The sequence below is a fragment of the Zingiber officinale genome, chromosome 1B, assembly GCF_018446385.1.
Source record: "Zingiber officinale cultivar Zhangliang chromosome 1B, Zo_v1.1, whole genome shotgun sequence".
Classification (NCBI taxonomy): Eukaryota; Viridiplantae; Streptophyta; class Magnoliopsida; order Zingiberales; family Zingiberaceae; genus Zingiber; species Zingiber officinale.
In genome coordinates this window covers 99,925,592-99,944,470 of record NC_055986.1, presented here as the reverse complement: position 1 = coordinate 99,944,470, position 18,879 = coordinate 99,925,592, and the positions used below count along the sequence as shown (strand labels likewise).

At 35.8% G+C, this 18,879-nt stretch overlaps 1 protein-coding gene across 4 annotated transcripts; it reads right to left on the bottom strand.

Moving 5' to 3' along the window:
• Positions 1 to 1,585: 1,585 nt before the first annotated feature.
• On the bottom strand, positions 1,586 to 15,408 carry LOC121970257 (protein PHOSPHATE STARVATION RESPONSE 1-like). Of its 4 annotated transcripts, none has more exons than XM_042520861.1 (10): positions 15,251 to 15,402; positions 14,489 to 14,800; positions 11,756 to 12,053; positions 11,405 to 11,627; positions 9,031 to 9,235; positions 8,878 to 8,954; positions 8,749 to 8,788; positions 8,446 to 8,500; positions 4,093 to 4,162; positions 1,586 to 2,080 (listed from the first exon to the last, which is right to left on the bottom strand). In XM_042520861.1, the coding sequence occupies exons 3-10, from the start codon at positions 11,953 to 11,955 to the stop codon at positions 1,739 to 1,741; spliced, it is 1,212 nt and encodes a 403-aa protein (XP_042376795.1). In that variant the 5' UTR covers positions 11,956 to 12,053; positions 14,489 to 14,800; positions 15,251 to 15,402; the 3' UTR covers positions 1,586 to 1,738. The 4 variants fall into 4 exon arrangements, with proteins under 4 accessions (XP_042376795.1, XP_042376801.1, XP_042376788.1 ...); XM_042520867.1 differs by having other exon boundaries at positions 14,489 to 14,817; positions 15,251 to 15,401; XM_042520854.1 differs by lacking the exon at positions 14,489 to 14,800 and having other exon boundaries at positions 15,251 to 15,408.
• Positions 15,409 to 18,879: the final 3,471 nt, after the last annotated feature.

The window sequence follows — 18,879 nt, the reverse complement described above, 5'->3', positions numbered from 1 at the left end:
ACATTGACGAGTCACGATCACCTTAGCATTTGCTTGACCCTTCATCTTTTGTTCAACAGTTCATTTTGATGATTCAAGTACTTTTCCATCCTCAGTTGGTGCCGTGAGTCCCTCCGTGATTGAGAATCACATGTCAATTTCAGTCATAAGATAGTACTCCATGCGGCTCTTCCAACAAGTAAAGTTGTTGCCTTCATAGAATGGTGGTCGTGAAGTGTTGTGTCCATCTTTCAATTGCATCTTGTAGCTCTAAACTTGTGCTTCCTTGGAGGTGAACCCTCAAAAGCCAACCTTGCTTTGATACCACTTGTTAGGACCGGTTGAGCTAGAGGGGGTGAATGGCTCACTTTGATTTCTTGGTTAACTTGATGTTGCGCAGTAGAAACTTGAAGACAATTCTAACTCCTTGTATTTACTTGGTATTCACCTCCTTGAGGTGATTAATCCAAGGGTCCACACTATGGTCACACTTTGTACTATGAAACTTCTCCTTCTCCAATTAATATCGAAGGTGGGAAAACTTTACACAATAATCTACAAATCTTACTCTCAACAGAACACCTTACAAGGAAGAAGAAGACAAGAGATTAGGGTTTTGAATATACCTTCTTCTTCTTTGAGTGGCTTGAGATTGTAACACTAGTGAGAGCTTGAGCTTGAGCACTAGTGAGAGCTTGAGTTGGAGCACTGGTAAGCAATGGAGAAAAATTGATCGCAATGGAATAGTGCCCAAAACAAGCTCATCGAGCCTTAAACCATTTGAGGAGGAGTCGCTTTTCTTGTCATTTTGTGAGTCTTAATCGATTAAGAATTGACCTTAATTGATTACCTATCGTTAATCGATTAGAGTAGTCGATTTGGCGCGTATGTCATTTACGCAACTCTTCCAAATCGCCTACCCTAGTCGATTAAGATTAGGGTAATCAATTATCTCAGTCGATTAGGGATTATTCTATTTCGAGCAAAATGTCCCGTAAACGATTGAGCTAATCGCTTAAGCTTCAAACAGAAATATTCTGTTTGAAGCAAAAGACACAGTAAGCGATTGATCTAATCACTTATGGAGTCCTAATCGATTACACCAATCGATTAAGAAACCTTCTGTTTCAAACAGAAGATTTGTTAAGCGATTGACTCAATCGCTTAATATCTTCTTATTCGATTAGTCATTTTTCTTAATCAATTAACACACTTACTTGCATTGATTATTAGTTGCCTCGCCAAGATTTAGTTCTCGACCTCCCTGAACTTTTTTTACCTTACACCTAGTCTTCTAACCTACAAAAACTTTTCCTATGCCAAAGATTAATCTCCTGACCTCTTTGGATTTCTCTTACCTTACAACCGATCTTCTGATCTACAAAGGCTTATTTTGCTAGGAATCCGGTTCTCAACTTTTTTGGTCCTACAAACTTGAAATCATATTAGATCCAATGTATTAATCTAAATTTAAATAATTATCAACCATCAAAATTTCTTCCTTAGGACATGATTACACTAACAAAACTAACTTAAGATAAATTAGTAAGCCTTTGGATTTTTGTTCATTCTTCGAAAGTAGTATCCTTGACATTTCTAGTGCTCGTCTCCATAAGCCCGCTATCATTGCAACACAATTTGAAATATAATCATCATTTATACAGTGTAATAATTCACTGATTAACAGAAGGAATGCTACTACGTCGAGCATTGGACGCAATGATCCCATTAACTATCCAAGAATAAGTATTGATTCCAGTCAACTCAACTCTGGTTTTGAGATAGAATCATCCCCATCATGGATTTTTGCACTGCCACAAGAAAAAGAGGAACCAACAACAAAATCTGCTTTATTGTCTTTTGCATTACACGATTCGGCCATCTGCTTATTACTTGAACCATCTGTTACTTTTGCCTCGGGAAATACATCGGTTTCGAGTTGGTTGTCTTGTAGGCGACCATCAGCAGCATGGTCAGAAGAAATACTTGGTTCCAAAGTTGAAACCTCAAGCTTCTTCTGGCTTGACATTCCTTGCTTCTCAAACATTATCTGCAGGTACTTACCTTGTTCTTCAATTCTTAGTTGCAGATTTCTTTGAATCTGGAAACAATATAATGAAAAGTCAGACATGTATTTTGATACTAAAGTTAAGATTTATATGTAGTTTTATGCCTAAGTTTTAGATAGAATTAATTTGCATGACAAGCATGACCTCCCCTCGCTCAGCTGTTCCAAACCATAATTTCCCTTCTGCAGTCAAATCTTCTCTATGGTGGTTCTTTCTCTGGATCCCACAACCTTAAGGAAGCTCATTCCACTCCATATCCATGATCTCCACCTTATGGCATTTCCAGTTCTGTAGGCAATCTAATCTCGCACCTCTCTCTTAGTTGCTCCCCTTTTCCCAGAGTACGTTCAGTGCCTGCAGCACCACCTTAATTGATAGTCTTCACAAACAAGAATACATATGTGATCCACCAAGGAATCACTGAAAACAATAGGACTTTCCACAGCATGTAGGCCATCGAGTATGGAACCAAGACAAAACCTCTTTCTGCACCCTTCCCACCAGATCTATGTAAAAAAACAACTCATCATTGTCAAACATGAAGGTCGACCTCTTTGGAGCTTCTCTTTCTCTGGACTTGATGCAAGAGGGCTCACTTTGGTGGTGAGAAGCCGATGGTTATGACACATCCACAACAGAAGGTTATGCCTTCTTTGTCCACAAATCTGGGTCTTATGCCCAATAAAAAGTCAGTTATTAAAAAGGTCTGTTCCTGTTGTTACAGAGGATTCAGATGTCTGGGTCTTACACCCAATAAGATGTGCTCTAAGCACACACGCAAAAGAAAAAAAAAGTGGTTAAAGAAAAGGAGGTGCTTAAAAAAAGAAGAGAACATGGTTGCTCAAAAAACAAAAGTAGTTGAGTTTAAAAGAAAATGGTAATGATGAATCAAAAATGAAGCATTCAAAAGAAAAAAAGAAGAACAAATGGTGAGCGTCCTCAAGGATTTATTTTTAACAACCTTCTTGTTTAGTTTTCTTTGTGTCCTTGAGGATTTATTTTTTACAACCTTCATGTTAATTTTCTTTTTCCCCCTCTCTGTCTCAAGAGCCACTAGTTTCTATCTCATCGTTGTACTTTCTTTTTGTGAGCATGATTTAAGATGAGATTAGTTATAGTTCATTATTTCCTACAACCACTCCTTTGAGTAAAATGATCAGTAATTAAGTCTCTTGCACACATTTCTTCCCTCTACGGATCAGTGGAACCTGTCTCATTTGTCTCAACAACATCTTTCTTTGTCAATTAAACTTTTAAAAGATATATTAATGGCTTGTCGATTTTTAGTATCCCTTTTTCTCTCAAGTAAATATCAGAATTTTACTTAATTCTGACATTCTCATCTCTTGAAGTGATATTGGACTTTACTCAATCTCACTCCCAATCTCATCCCAAGAGTGAATGGTGAGCCTTATCTATATATTTCATTTCGCAATCTCTCATAAGTATATTCATCCTCACAAACTTCATTATCTTATGGTATATTTTGTTTGGGAGTCCAAGGAAGAAGCTAGTGTCAAATCCTTTAAAGACTTTCTAACTTCACCATCCGATTGACAAGTATAATCCAGCCAACAACTCTTCCTAAATCAATCCAGAACCTTGTGTCTTAATCTCACTACACTAGTATAGTGTTTTTGTTATCGCTATTATATGTCTTAACTAGTTTTATCTTTTATTTTGTGAGATATTTTATAGTTATGTAGCAAGTTAGACACATACTATTATTATTAATATTTTATCTTTTCTTTTGTGAGATATTTTATAGTTATGTAACAAGTTAGACAAATACTATATTACTATTAATGGTCAAGCTTAAGGATGGCTATCAGCTTAAGAAGTGTCAAATAAAAATAGTAGACGCGACCTAGTCTTATGCCTTAACTTTTAGATAAAATTAGTTATGTTTAAGGGCTATAAATATGAGTTATAACTCTATACAATAATAATACAATATTTTATCTCTCTCAAGTGTAAACCACTCACATCTATTGTTAACTTGGAAAAATGCTTAACATGCACCATCAAAACACACCAAACGTACCTCAAGTTGTTCATGAAGCTGCTTCTGAACTTCTATCTGGAGACGTAATGCCTCAGTGAGATCAAAGCTCCTGTTAATGAAAATGAAAAGAAGATCAAAAAGAAACAAAGTGACTGGACTTGACCAAGCTTAATAGATGACTCAAAATAGGGATCATTCATGAGATTTATATCAAGGAAATTGTCAAAAACAAGTTGACAATGGGCTTGCCTCATTCTATGGAGGTGAGGACATGATTCAGGAAGCCCAATAATTGTTGGGAAACTGAACTTAAGAATTAGTCATACCTCTGAAATTGTATTGTAATTTCTGACCTTTGGCAAACCTAGTGGCCCATGAGAATGAGACACCTTTCTAGTTGTTAGAGCCAATCCCAGTAGCAAAATTTATTGCTGTCACTAGCCTTTTGTTGCTTCCAGTTTTTATTGATTGGGATGATTTAGGCTCATATCTCCTTGCTCTCTGTTCATTCAACAATAATCTACAAGTCCAATGTCTAACTTCTATCACCTCATTGCCTTTCAATTTTAATCTCCCAGCACATTTGAAGCAATATTGGCCATTGAGTATCCTGACAATGCGAAGTGCACCAAAATGCCAGAAGACCTCTGGTAGGCTTTATTTAAGAATTAGCTATCCAACCGAAATATCACCAAGTAGTGGGACAATGAGTATCAGGTGTTTGATCAGCTATATGGGGAGAAGTCCATCAGTGAACAATAGAAACATTACAGACATGATGTTGAGAAACACTGAATTGGAGGTACTCATCCTTGCTTCTAAACCTTTATACTAGTTTTTAAGTGGTGCACTGGCTAGAAAACATGTAGATTAATGTAAACGCTGTGACCATTTCTACGATAGTACGATACAAATATTTAATCAGAGTATTGATCTTAAATCAAAGGAGCATAGGAGTTCCTAAGTACCCTATCCTAGCCTCCTAGTGTGGCTGAGTGATTCTTCAGTTCCCTCAATCAAAACTTGCTCCAGACAAGATCAGCCTTCAAGGCTATTTGCCTCCCATTAGAAAAACAGTAGCATGAGAAGACTTGCTTAAGAAACAAATGAGGCAAATGAGCAATTTCAGTATTTTTTTTACATAAATCTCCACAAAGCAAACAACACCTAGCTAGATACAAGACTACATAGCTCGTTGTTTACTCAGGGGAAGACACACCTCATGTATAAGCTAAAAAATCATTGTACATGCAAAGCGATATCCAAGAACTTAAATAGGAATATTTAACTTTATTCCTCTTTAGTATGGCATGACTAAAATTGTGACAAATCACTTAGTATTTCACTTCATTTCTGAAATAGAAACATCCGCCTTGCTGGCTTGTTCTCTTAGTAGACAATATTGTCGTCCCCGGCAAGGTATAAAATTTCGACCCGTGCCGAGGTTTCGGTCTCAGACCGGAACGATACGGTTTCGGTATCGTGTCATGCCGATACAGTTTCGGTATTTTTTATTTATCTATAGTAATTATAAGATAAATATGTTTATTGTGTATATAAAAATAAGTTGTATATTGATTTATTATAAGTTCTCAATTATTAAATAATTTAATATTGTTAGAAAAAATAATTAAAAATAATTTTATTTAAATAGAATTGATATATTAATAATTCAAATTAAAATGGAAGTATCTATAATAATAATAATAATAATAATAATAATAATAAGTATATAAATTAATACAAGATATTACTTTATATTAATAATAATTATATAAATTAACTATTTATTCATTTAATTAATTATTAATTAAATAATATATATTTTAAATAGTAAAAAATATCAAGTAAAAAAATTTAAAATATATATATATCAGAATATAAATATTATTTATTAGAATTTTTTTAAAAAAAATTTAGAATTTTTTAAAAAAATTTTAAAATTTTAAATGAAATTTAAAATAATAAAAAATATATTAGAATATAAATAAGAATTATTATATACTTTTAAAAAAATTTAAATGAAATTTAAAATATTATTTTTTTCAGAATATTAATTAATAAAATTTATTTAATTTATTTTAATTTTAAATATATTTTTTATATATTTTATTAGAATAATTTAATTAGGATTTATAAAAGCCTCTTCGAAATATCACACATCCTCCTTGGAAATTCTTTAAATTAATTAAATAAAATAAATAATTATTAAAAACAGAAGAAAAAAAAATCGCGGCAATACGCGAGATCACATCGTGATGATCGCGGACGATCGCGCGAGGGGCGTCCGACGGCGCCGGAAGCATCGCCGGACGCTTCCAGCGCCGTAGAAGCTGTCGCGCACGACACCTTCGGTGCCGAAGGTGTCACGCGACGCTGTCGGAGGCGTCCCACGTCTCCTCCGGCGCTGCCGAGACGGGGACGCCTCCCGTGCCGGTTTCGGCCGCCCGACGGAACTTTAAAACTGTCCATGTCGGGCGGCACGAAACGGCATTTCAAACACTGGTCACCAGTGATGATTCATTAGGACCACACAATTGAAAGAGTGCCTTTTGGTATTTTTAAACTAAAGAATTGGGTACTGCTTTGGCATAGATGTTGCTTGCTCAGGGAAGATATTTACATCTCTAAATGAAAGCATGACCTGATTTTCTTATTGACGCTATATTATGCTAAGGGCAAAACCACACTCCTATAAATCCTAGCTGACATTTCATTTGAAGTTAATGTGATCAGTTAGTTCCTAGAGATCCCATGGCACGATCATGGAAAGCAATATTGAGAGTTCTACAATATCTCAAGAATGCTCCAAGGAAAGACATCTTGTTTCAAGGTCGAGGTAGTTTCTGGTACACTAATGCAGATTGAGCAAATTCAAGAGATCCATATCAAACTATTGCATTCTTCTAGGGGATAATTTGATGTCCTGAAAGAGCAAGATGTAAATTCTTGTAGCCAAGTAGAGTGTAAAGGCAGAGTATAGAGTCAAGTCCTAGCTATCTGATAAACAATTAATGATCAAGATACAACATGCTCCTACAAAGCAAATGAAACTTTATTGTGGCAATCAATTATAGTAGTTAATGTAAAGTTTTATGAAAGAACAAAGCACAGAAATTTTCACTTCATAAGGAAGAGTGCAATTTAAATAAATAGGCATCTTCTTTGAGAGTTCTAGTGATTAACTAGCATATGACTAAATTTTAAGGGACCTAGAATTTTTAGTATAATTGCAGCAAGCTAGATTTCCACACTATATTTGAACCGGCTTGAGGGGAAAGGGGAGGTATCATGAACCAAATATAAATGAAAAGGGGTTTGTGTAGGACATCTAACTTGATCTTTTTTGTGTGTCAGCATCAAACTAGAATGAAAGACACAAACAATCTTCCAATAGCAAAGAAGAAAATGCAGATTGAACAGATCAATCAATCACATTATCTATGAATAACATTAACTCCCTTATTAATACTAACTTACTCATGAGATCCTACTGGCAAGGCCACTAGACTACACTTGTTCATCTTGAAGGCGCTTCACCAAAAGAAGCTTGATTGTGTACCATCAAGTTCAAATGTCCTGTTGGTGCAGCGTCTAATTTGCTTCCAATCTAATAGACTCTGTTGTCTTGCAAAGGGTTGACATAGATAATATGTGTATACGGGATTATATATTTGTGTCCATTAAAGACCACAAAGACAATAAGAAATTATGCACCCAATACAATCACTATTCCAACATTATGGGCAAGAGATGAGACATCTAAACAATTGCATTTAACATGTGAGCATGTATAGAAAGTTTGAAATGATGCTAAGTTAGCAAAGATACAAATTTAAATTTGTTATATTTTTAGGTGTTTTCTCTATCTCACATCCAAAAACTACTGAACTCTAGCCAAAAGGACAACCAATTAAACACTGATTTTTAGGCGAGTGCTGGCTGCAGCAATGTGATGCTGCCTACATCATGCAATGAGAAATCATTGGCATGTACCGAGGGATCTAAAACATGCAATGGAGGTACAAGCACGGTGGACTTATGCAACTGAGATTAACTCACAATAAAGCTGTCTTGGAATTTCTTCTGATTCCTGCTGGTCAATCATTTGAGTTACAATGAATCAAAGGTTCAAAGTGTCATTCATTTGTCCAAGTCCAAGAAAGAAGAGGCATTTTCCTCAACTACTTTGTAATTGAAGGTTGGCTGACTATGAAATCTTGATAAATAAAAAGGAAAAGAAATTAAGTGAAATCAATTTGTCAGGGTTTCAATTTGTCAAAATTTAAGTGAAATCAAGCTAGTTGCATTTAGAGAGACAAATTATGAAGTGAGAACAAATATTCATGCAAAATAATCTTGAAAGATTGCAATTCAGAAAGATAAGCTCACGTCTTCAGGTTAAGGGGTGGTGTTTCTTCACCGAATTTAGCCGTCTTCATTGAACCTGATACAACATATAAACGAGTAGTTTGAGTGATGCTGCAGTATGAAACATGACGAGGCATAGTAGCATTTTAGGTTACTAAACTATGGCTTATTGAGCTGATGGACACAATACCAAAGGGATAAAATACACGTAAAATGGAAAACAAAAATGCTTATGAAATTCTACATTGTAGAATTCAAAGAGGAAGACAAAGGCAAACTGAACTGCAGACAAGAATTACCATAATATTAAAGACAAAAACTAACCTTCCAATGAATCTGGTTTGTATCGAGTTGTTCTATATTTCTGTAAATAAAATTGACATCTAAATAAACACAAAAAGGAAGTCATACATTGTAACGTACACCCAAAAGAAGAGCCAATTTATTTGAAACCTGAAGATGACTTTTCACATGGTATATTGTCAAGCCTTCCACTTTCATTAGCTTAAGTACACCTTTAGGAGTAGCTTCTGAAAAAGGAAAAATAAAGTAAGAAAAAGTAGCCAGTAAAGTGTCGTCGTCTAAGACAGCATTCATATCACATACTTTCACTACCACCAAGTTGATTGACTGCTTCAACAAAACGTTCATGTAGTTCTGGAGTCCACCGCATGCGTGGCTTTGTTGCTGTAGCTGTAGCTGAGGAGGAGCCTGCAACAGTAAATCCCTCCTCGGAATGAGAAGGAACAGATTGATGAATTTGAGGTTGATTCACCATACTAGCGGATGTTTGTGCTGCTGGGTAAGAAACCTATGTCATAGCAAAACAATCAGTACATTGGATGTATAGTCACAAATGTTGGACATGCAGAATCTAAGTAAATCATGCTTTGAGATTGCCACAGCTATATCTGTCCCACCGAATTACATGACTTTTGTGGTAATCAAAACGCAAGAGATGACTATCAACAATATAAATTTGCTTCTCAAAAGTACATGCCAATGCTATCAAACTGACAGGCCAATGTTCGACTGCATGGTTAAAAGAGCTGGTATTTAAGGGTAAGGGGATAAAAGAAAGATGTGGGAAGATAGATCAAGAGTATGCTGACTAACCAAACAAAAATTGACATAGAAACTGAGAAATTTTACAATTGGATTATGATTACTCAGGATTTGGGACCATAGCCAGTTTTTTTTTTTGTTTAATAATTCAGGTATCCGGGCTTCGTTGACGAGTCCTGGAGGTGGACCATAGCCAGTTTTGATGCAGTTAAATATGTTCAGTGCCTAAATGTTTAGCAATTCAAACAGAATATTCAAAATATTAATCTAAGAGTCATGGTCCTAAAGCAGCTTCAACATAGCAATTGTGTACATTTGTAATATGATTATAGTGTTAACGGTCTGGGCTTCTACTGGATGATATGTTTAGTCAACGACTTCAAATTGATCAACCCTTACTTGAGTTGAATGCCCGTCTTCAAAATTTTCAAGCAAATAAAATAAATAGAACCTTAATCAAGCTTTTATTCTAGCATCCCAACCAAACAGTTATTCTCTTGCGAAAATGATGCAGAAGACTCTATATCGATAGTACTTTTTTTCTATAAAGATTAAAGAATAAGACAGTAGAATGAATCAATCAAACTTTATAAAACTTCTTACTAAAATTTTGTTAGATGACTGGTTCAATTGGTTTAAGATAACTTTGACATTGGATTCTGATTTTAACTTTTAGGGAAAATAATGCACCACAGTAGAAAACCAGATGTTTAAAACTGGAATATTGTTCCGACCAGGTAGGAAAAATCTGGCACAGAACACGATTTTAAACCTTATAAAAGAACCAGCGAGCTGTGTATGGATAACTGTGGTAGCTAATGTCTTGGTTGCACCTACAAGTATTAATTATAACATGTTTATAGAAAATATTTTCTAGAAACAAAGATTATTGTCTACTGCTTGGATGTGTTGGAAAATATCCCCTTTCTCAAGGTCAAGTTGATCAAACAAGTTGGGTAGACAATCGAGTTCGGTTAGATTAAGCCAATTGGCCCACCCAAAGCAATCAACCCATTACACTCATCCAGGCCGCCCAACCCACCCGAATTAATAAGTCCGCCAGGACCACCAGGATCGACCAGCCCACCCACCCGAACCATCTAGCCCGTCTAGAATAACCAACCCACCTTCCCAAGAAGCTTGCCCAGCTTGTCTAGCGAGTCAACTTATATGAACAAGGGCAGAGGATGAAGAGCAAAAAGAGAGTGACTGATAAAGTGAAGAGCTTGTGAATGGATGAGAAAAATGACTTCCACTTTTTTCTAAAAAAAAAGTTATTTTTCTCAAAAAAAAATTGTATATCACCAAGGAAAGTTTTCCATTAACCATTTTTTTTCAATTGATGATTTCTATTACACTACACTCAAAGATTTCAAAAGTACTTTTCAGGAAAACATTTTCCGCAAACCAAACAAAAGCCTTAGTATTCATTGAGATATTACTGCTTCACATCACTTGTGCAGTTTGTTAATTTATCACACATTTCTAGATTAAGTTTTCGCTAACAAAATGACTGATGATAATAGCATAAATACCAGTACCAACTTTTTGTTTATGGAAGACTATAATATATACCAATAGGAACTGTGAGTATTAATTACTATGCAGTGAGGTTTGGCTACATCCTAAACCATGCACTTGACATCAATTATAGTTTAAGACTATGTCAACTAATGGATAATATATTAAAGAGCATATATACCAGTATTAACTATTCATTTATTAAGGTTACACATCTAACGAGAGGACTATGTACCATACATGTCTGATGCATGCTACTTAGACAATTGTTGCAGGTTGGAGAGGGAACAAAGACATACAAGGACCATTAGCAGACCAAACAAAAACAGAGTATTACACAAACAAGAACCTTTCAAGCTAATAAGAATTTTCAACTAAGCACTAATGCAAATACCTTTGGATGAGATTCATTCACAGTTGTGTCATCAAGAAGCTCCTTCCAATCATCATTCATCATATCAGTCCACCATTCATCTTGCCTATTGATATCATCAGGCAGCTCAATAGAGCTGCTATGGGCTTGATTGTTCCCTGCAATGACATTATCTGATCTGTCAAGTGCGCCCTGAATTTGATCAGCACACCAGGTCCCTTCAGTGGATAGACCTTGTATATTCCTGTTAGGTGGTTAAAATATTTCCACATAAGATGAAATGGACAATATGAAGAAGACATGGATAATTAAAATGAATTTATATGAAGATGACATAGATGGTTAAGTAAAAAATGGAGCACTAACTAGCACCTCTCATCGGCTGAAAATGAAAAGTGGTGAATATCTGAAGAAAATCCTGGAGCTGATGAGGACAGAGACCCAGGAAAACAGGAAACAAAAGGAGAATAGTGAGGAACCACTGGATTGCTTTTTACATCCTGTTGAGCATCGTGCAGTTTGGGGAACTTCTTTTCCATGGATCTAGATATAAAGGGTAATGATGAGGACATGAGTCTAGAACTCCATTCTTACTGCATACTTGGGTTCAGAGTTGACAAAGATCTATGTGCCTCCATCAGATTCCATGAACAGATTGCTTGGAGATTCTCTGCTTTTTTTGACACAGAACAGAAAACCTGTTACAGGTCTACTTCAAATTTATTCCATGTTCTCATGAATCAACAAAAAGGTAAAATGAATTAAAAGGGAAAAATAAATTTAAAGGTCAATGAAAGAACAGCTATCACTAATCACTACCCTAAGTATTGAAAAAAGATACCTACCTTAGACAATAAAATGGAATGAATATATTAGCCAAAACATTAACTTGATAAACATTAATGAAGTATCAAAATTGAATTTTTAAAACTCAAATTTTATTGCAAAGATGATATTAAGATGGCAATGGGGTTACTCTTAAAGACTCCAAATCAAACAAAATTGGAAATAAACTAAAATATTCTAGGAAACAATCCTATAGATCCCAAAGGACTTGATCAAAGATAGAATAAATACCCATTTTGAGAAACAAGATAATTACCAACTCAAGAAATACCTTAATTAACTTATTCTCCTAAATAAAAGGAAGAGAATAACAGAATTTGAAATACTTTAAAAGAATTGAATTCATAATTTTCATTATTCTCCTCCATTGAAGATAACTTCATTCCAAGCAAACTCTGAGCATCTTCATTTGGAAGTTGTTGTAAGATAGATAATTCACACACATATGGATAAAAGCCAGGATGTTCATGATATCATAAATGCCACCCTTTGGAACAGGATGTTCATAAATGTCACCTTCAAAATGAAATTTTATTTGCAAGTCAAAAGGCACTCCAATGAGCACAAGGCACTACCCCATTAACTACCTCCAGAGAATCACAGAACCTTCAAATAAGGAGCCATGTATAGTGCCAAACACGTGGAATAAAGAAACATTCCAATAAACAACTTTCTAGATTTCTAAAAAGGTTCATAGAGATGGTTAAGACAGGTTGATGATTCTAAATTTCTAATCAAAGCATCTTTAATGGCCAGCCTTTAAATTTGCGTCAAAGTCATCCAAATTTTCATAATCTCTATATGAGAATTCTCCATGGGATTATGAAAAGATGCTTGAGAAAGCAAGCCAATACACAACCATAGAGGATGATGCAAGCAAAGGCTTCGAATTTGAAGCCCACATAGCAAAAGGCAGCCCGGTGCACGAAGCTCCCACTAGTGCGGGGTCTCGGGGAAGGATCGGATCATATTGGGTCTATTGAATGCAAACTTACCTTGCATTTTGTAATAGGTTGTTTTTGCGACTCGAACCTGTGACCTCAAGATTACATGGCAGCAACTTTACCATTGCGCCAAGGCTCCCCTTCTTAAACCCCAAACAGTCCAAAAAAAAAAAAGAGGTTTCAACAAGAAGAATGCCAGCAGAAGTTCGATGAGGTTGCTCCTCTGATGATGTGAAGGAATAAGGGGATTCCTTTAAATGCACCTCAATCCTAGGTTCTTAGGGAGATAAAAGAGAGAAAATTGTCATTGGCTAAGTCATACTCGAGATGTTTGACTTTTCATCAAAAGGATAGGAAATGCAAGCACAATGATAATTAGTGCATTGTCAATGTCCTAAGGAGCACATACAAAATACTAATTAGTATACTCATCCGAAAATGCAAATCGAGGAATTGATTAGAAAGGGGCATTTGTAGAAATTTTAAGGTAAAATAAGGAAAAGAACCAACTCAAGAGCTAGTGCAGGCAAGTTGTTCACACCAGAGCTCTCTCATACGTGACATCGTTTATGGACTTGGTGCTCACTATGAGACCTATAAAGGCTACATGAAAAGGGGATGCAAGGATAGTAAAAGGATGAGCATCTACCAGAGGGTTCAAGAACTCTAACTACACTTTGGACATTCAAAACCCCATTTCAGACACTCAAAACCCCACTTTGGGACTTGGGTGATATTGAAACTCCACCTTAATCCAATTGTTTCCAACACCCCACCCATTCAACTTCGAGCAAGTTGCATCTGTCCCACAGACCCACCTAACCATCAGAACAAACTCCTCCTTGTTCAGGCAAAACAAACTCCAACTCAATCCACTTTCACTAAACCCAAGTAACCACGAGCCCCTTCTAGTTAATCCCTTGGCATTAAAGCTTGCAGTAGGCTCGACAGACTAGTGTGATTTTGCCCATACAACATTAATCAAAATTATTATTTTGAATAGTGTAACAATTGTCTCCAGAAATCCTTTAACTCTAAACAGATTTAACCATGAAAAAATTGTCAGGTTAGCCAACTATCCTATTAACAGTTCCATAATAATAAGAAGATTCTCAAGTATCAAAAGAGTATAAAGATCTTGAAAATTTTGTTTGAATTCATGATATCTAGATACTGAATAGACAATAATGAGCAATTTTGGTTCTACAAGCATGAAGGATATGAGACCAAGAATACTGTTTTCTTTTCCTGTGTATACTACTACTTGATGAATAAATATTTATCTCAGCATAAAGCAAAATAGGAAAGTTTTCACCTTAAAATTGAGTTCTCATTTGAGAAAGCTGCCTAAACCAAGAATCAGGATTCCATCTGCCTATTGGGATTTCACCATAATATAGTAGTGTTTGCAAGTGTTGGACATGCGGTATCAGACTATCGTTGCTAGCAGAAACCTGGATAGCCCACTGGCACATACTGCCTTCATCTCAAGCAGTAAAAGTCACAACTCCCATTTCCTTTCAGGATATCAATTCTTCCAAATGATATTAGGTCCCCCGCAAAATAAGAGTCATTATTTTCCCACCAAACTGACAGAGAATCTGTGGATCCGTAATGCTACTTTCACCTGAGGAGGATTTCGACCTAAAATAAAAATCCAAGTTCAAGGAGACAGACGTACAAGGCTATGAAACAAATCTTTCAGAAACCCTTCAATCCGGGGGAAAACCTAAAATCCCAATAGTCAATGAATCACCACCATCCTCGCTCTGTAAAAGCCATGAAAATACTCATCATAACCCTATTACTCCCCAACCCTAATGCGAGAACGGGGGTCGCAGCAGATGAAGACGAGATTTTCCGCACCCTATTAGTCCTAATAGAGAGACAAAATTGCATAACGACGACCAAGACGGAAATTTTCAGTTATAAAAAGCAATGAAACATCGGGAAAAAAACATATTATAAATCCAGAATCCAGCTTAGTATTTGAGATGCTCTTCCAAAAAGATAACCTCGAGGAAAAGATTTCCCATCCACTACAAACATATGAAAGGCAAAATTGAAGTAAAATTACCGACTGAAAATTGGATCCCTAAGTCACCGGAAGGGGCGATGGATGCCAATTCCAATCGCCGAGGTCGAAAGGGAGAAGACTAGCATTCGGTGAGACACGACGGAAAGAAGGAAATGGGGAGCCGCCGAAGTCCCATTCGGGCGAGGTTCTTAATTGTGGCCGTAATAAGATTTGGCACTCACGAGTAAATATTTGCACTACGCACCTTCTTGTTTCCCATTTTGCGTACATATACACAAATTCATGGGATATATTTATTTCTTCCCTTCGTGATTTTCTGTTTTACAAAATAGCTCTAAATTTTCTCCCTTTTATAACATCCCCCTAGTCAATGTATTTATCTATGCTATTGAATTCAATCTCCATTTAAATAATTATACATGTGCTCTTCACTACCAATTTTATTTTTAACTTTATGTGTGCAAAATTTCGATGAAAATTGAGAAGTGAATGGAACATAGTGAAATAAAAATGGAGGATGTGTGCATTGATGCACGGCCTCCCAATAAAAATAGTTAAGCGCCTAGAAATTACCATGTACAACCAGTTGTCTCGAATCTAATGGGGATCTTTAACTAATTATTTTTTTATAAGTACTCCTTGTAATTTTGATATGATCAACCAAATAAAATTAGGTCCTATATATTTGATCCTTATGTCTAAGTGTACAAGAGTTTAGGATCACAAGAAATCGAGCGGAAGACGTAGCTAGCGAGAAGAATGGTGCGGTAAAAAAATCGACGAGCTCAGTGCGTCTGAGGAACGAAACATCAAGGACCGAAGTACTACGGAAGATTACGCTAGCAGACGAGAAGGAAGCACGCGACATTTCTGAGGGACGAGAAGCTGGAACGGAAGACTACTCGAGGAGAGAAGGCCGGAGTTGGGTTCGGATGAGCTCAACTTTGGAAGCCCGAAGGATCACCCAAGCAACCAGAGAAAGAGCCAACAACCAGAGAAGGCGTCGGACTGTCAGCCTAAGGTTGACTGATCAGAGCGCCCAGACCACCAAGGCCCCCTCATCGTAGTGTCATTACTATGGATCACCTTCGGATCCACGTCAGCAACAATCCAAGTGCCTGGATAGAGTCCAAGCGCCTAGACATGAAAAATTTAATCTCAAAACTGTTGCGTGGAAATAAAGTTTGTCTTGCTAAGAGCGCCTGGAGAGGGTCCAAGCGCCCAAAGTTACCATATAAGCAAATGGTTGGTTTCGACCAGTGGATTATAAATAGAGCTTTGGTCTTCTTCATTTGGTACAATACTTTTTGTATCCGAGTTATTCATTTTGTTCTTTAAAGTTCTGTACGTTTAGCATTCTGCACGAGGCTTCTCCACCTCTAACTTGTGTCGAAGAAGGAGTCAACTAGTTGAGATTCGCTTGTCTTGAATTAGCAACCTCCCTATTTGCAAACCAAGTAAATACTTGTTGTCTCATGCTTATTTTATGCAATTTAGTTTCGTTTATTAAAGTGTTTGTCTTAATCAAAGTCGAAAGTTTCGAAAAGGGTATTTTTGTTATTTCAGATAATTTACCCACTCTTGTCAGTCGCACCGGGACAACAATGACACTTTAAAAGGACTAGCCATTGACCAAAGTAAAGAAATCGATGGTCGGGTCAAGCCTCAATCCGTCAAGGTTTGAAGGAGAGTCCGCGCACTGGAAACGCCGAATGAAGGTATTTCTAAGAACAAATTTTGAAATTCTTTTAATAATAAAGTATGATTTTGCAGTTCATAAGGATCAACAAGGAGAAGAGAAAAAAGAAAATCTTTGGACAAAGAAGGAACAAAGTGACTTTGTGGCCAACAATAGAGCGGAATACCACTTGCTAAGTGTATTACCGTCTCAAGAAATCAATCGCATCGAAAGCTACAGCTCGACCAAAGAACTCTGGGAGAAATTCCTAAAGCTCTATGAAGGCACATCTCAAACAAAGCTTGCACGATGGGATATTCTTCGGAGTAAGCTAACAAACCTCCACTTAGAAAAAGGTGAGACGGTGGCTCAACTACACATGAAGATCAAGGAGTTGATCACCGGATTGATCAATCTCGATAAAATGGTAACCAATCGAGACTTGGTTCGCTACTGGCTCAACACCTTTCCCAAAACTCCAGAGTAGACCTCGATTATGCACGCCTACTACATCTCTAACAACTTGGAGATAAGTACCTTAGAAAAACCTTTTTCAACATTAGAATTACATGAATCTAGATGTGCAAGAACGAGAAAGAAGTCAAGCTAGAACTTGGCACTGAGAGCTAACAAGAAAGACGAACCCGAGTCAGACTCAGACCTTGATGCAGACTAAGAAGCGTTCATGGTAAGAAAATTTTAAAAAAAAACTAAAAACAACAAGTTTAAAGAAATGCGGGCTAAGAAAAATCTAGGGCGCAAGCAAAAGATTCGTTGCTACAATTGTCAGAAAGAAGAGCAGATGAAGGATGACTACTCGGAGCTTAAGAAAGAAAAAGACAAAGGGCCAAAGCGAAACATGCACAAAAATCTCAAGGCTACTTGGGATGAAAGTTTGTCATCTGAATTCGAGATAGAAGCATATGTTAGATTAGCACTAATGTCTAGTCACAAAGAACCAAGCAACTTGGAAGCTAGCATCGATGAAGGGGAAGCTATATCTAAAAAATAATAGCCATGAAGAAGAAGAATCCAGCTTCAGATCAAATCTGTTAAGTAAGGTATGTCTTCTACCACCTGATTAGGTATATTATGGTATAAAATCAATGTTTAAAATCTTTATGTAAGTTTAAAACCAAGAATATAAATTTGAAAAAGAAAAATATAAATTTGAAAATAATTTTAGCTAATGCATGCCCACAAGAAGAACTTGATAAAGTTAAAACTAGTCCCCTCGGGGCGGTGCGATGGTTAAAACATGGGGTGTTGCCTAATGGCTAGTAGCCACCCGTGATTTACCTCCTCCGTGTTGGCCTAGAGACGGGTTGGCGGGGGCACTAGGGGCGAGCGAATCGCCTTTTGTCACATGATAAAGTTAAAACTAAAAATGCAAAATTGAAAAAAATAAATAGAAAATTTTAAAAATTCTGCATGTTCAAATTTTGCTACTTCAAATTTAAAAAATTATCAAGGGCAAAATTGGTATTATAAATTTCATAAGGGTCAAATAAGAAAAGTTAAAAAAAGTACATTCTAAGAAATTTTTTTATTAATACAGTAGTTATAAGAACCTATATTGGGTTTTAAAATATCCTTAGAATAAATCTTTATGTATGTTTTAATTTTAATTTGTTTTAATATTTTTGTTGCATGCTTTAAATTGTCTAACTTTCTCAAATAAATGGTTTTTAGATCTTAATTTTTTTTGTGAAAATTGATTTTATTACTTATCTGTAAAAAAATATTGAAATTTTTGTACAGTTAATTAATTTTCTATGAATTTTTTTACCAAAATTTTAATTTTTAATATTAAAAATTATCAAAAAATCAATGTTCGAAAAATATATTTATTCTATAGATATACTTCTTATTCTATATACTCAGAAAATTTTACAAAATTTTTTGAGCTCAAAATATATTTTTAAATTTTTTTAAGAAAATATATCTCTATGTATAGAAAAATTAATTACGGCTTACATTAATTTTTTTA

Excerpts from the sequence above, each read along its gene's own strand:
- LOC121970257 (XM_042520854.1), bottom strand. The coding sequence starts at position 11,955 with ATGTCCTCATCATTACCCTTTATATCTAGATCCATGGAAAAGAAGTTC. Across the intron at positions 11,628-11,755 it reads TCATTTTCAGCCGATGAGAG|GAATATACAAGGTCTATCCA; the intron begins GTGCTAGTTAGT and ends ACCACCTAACAG. Across the intron at positions 4,163-8,445 it reads CCACCCCTTAACCTGAAGAC|GAGCTTTGATCTCACTGAGG; the intron begins GTGAGCTTATCT and ends TTTCATTAACAG.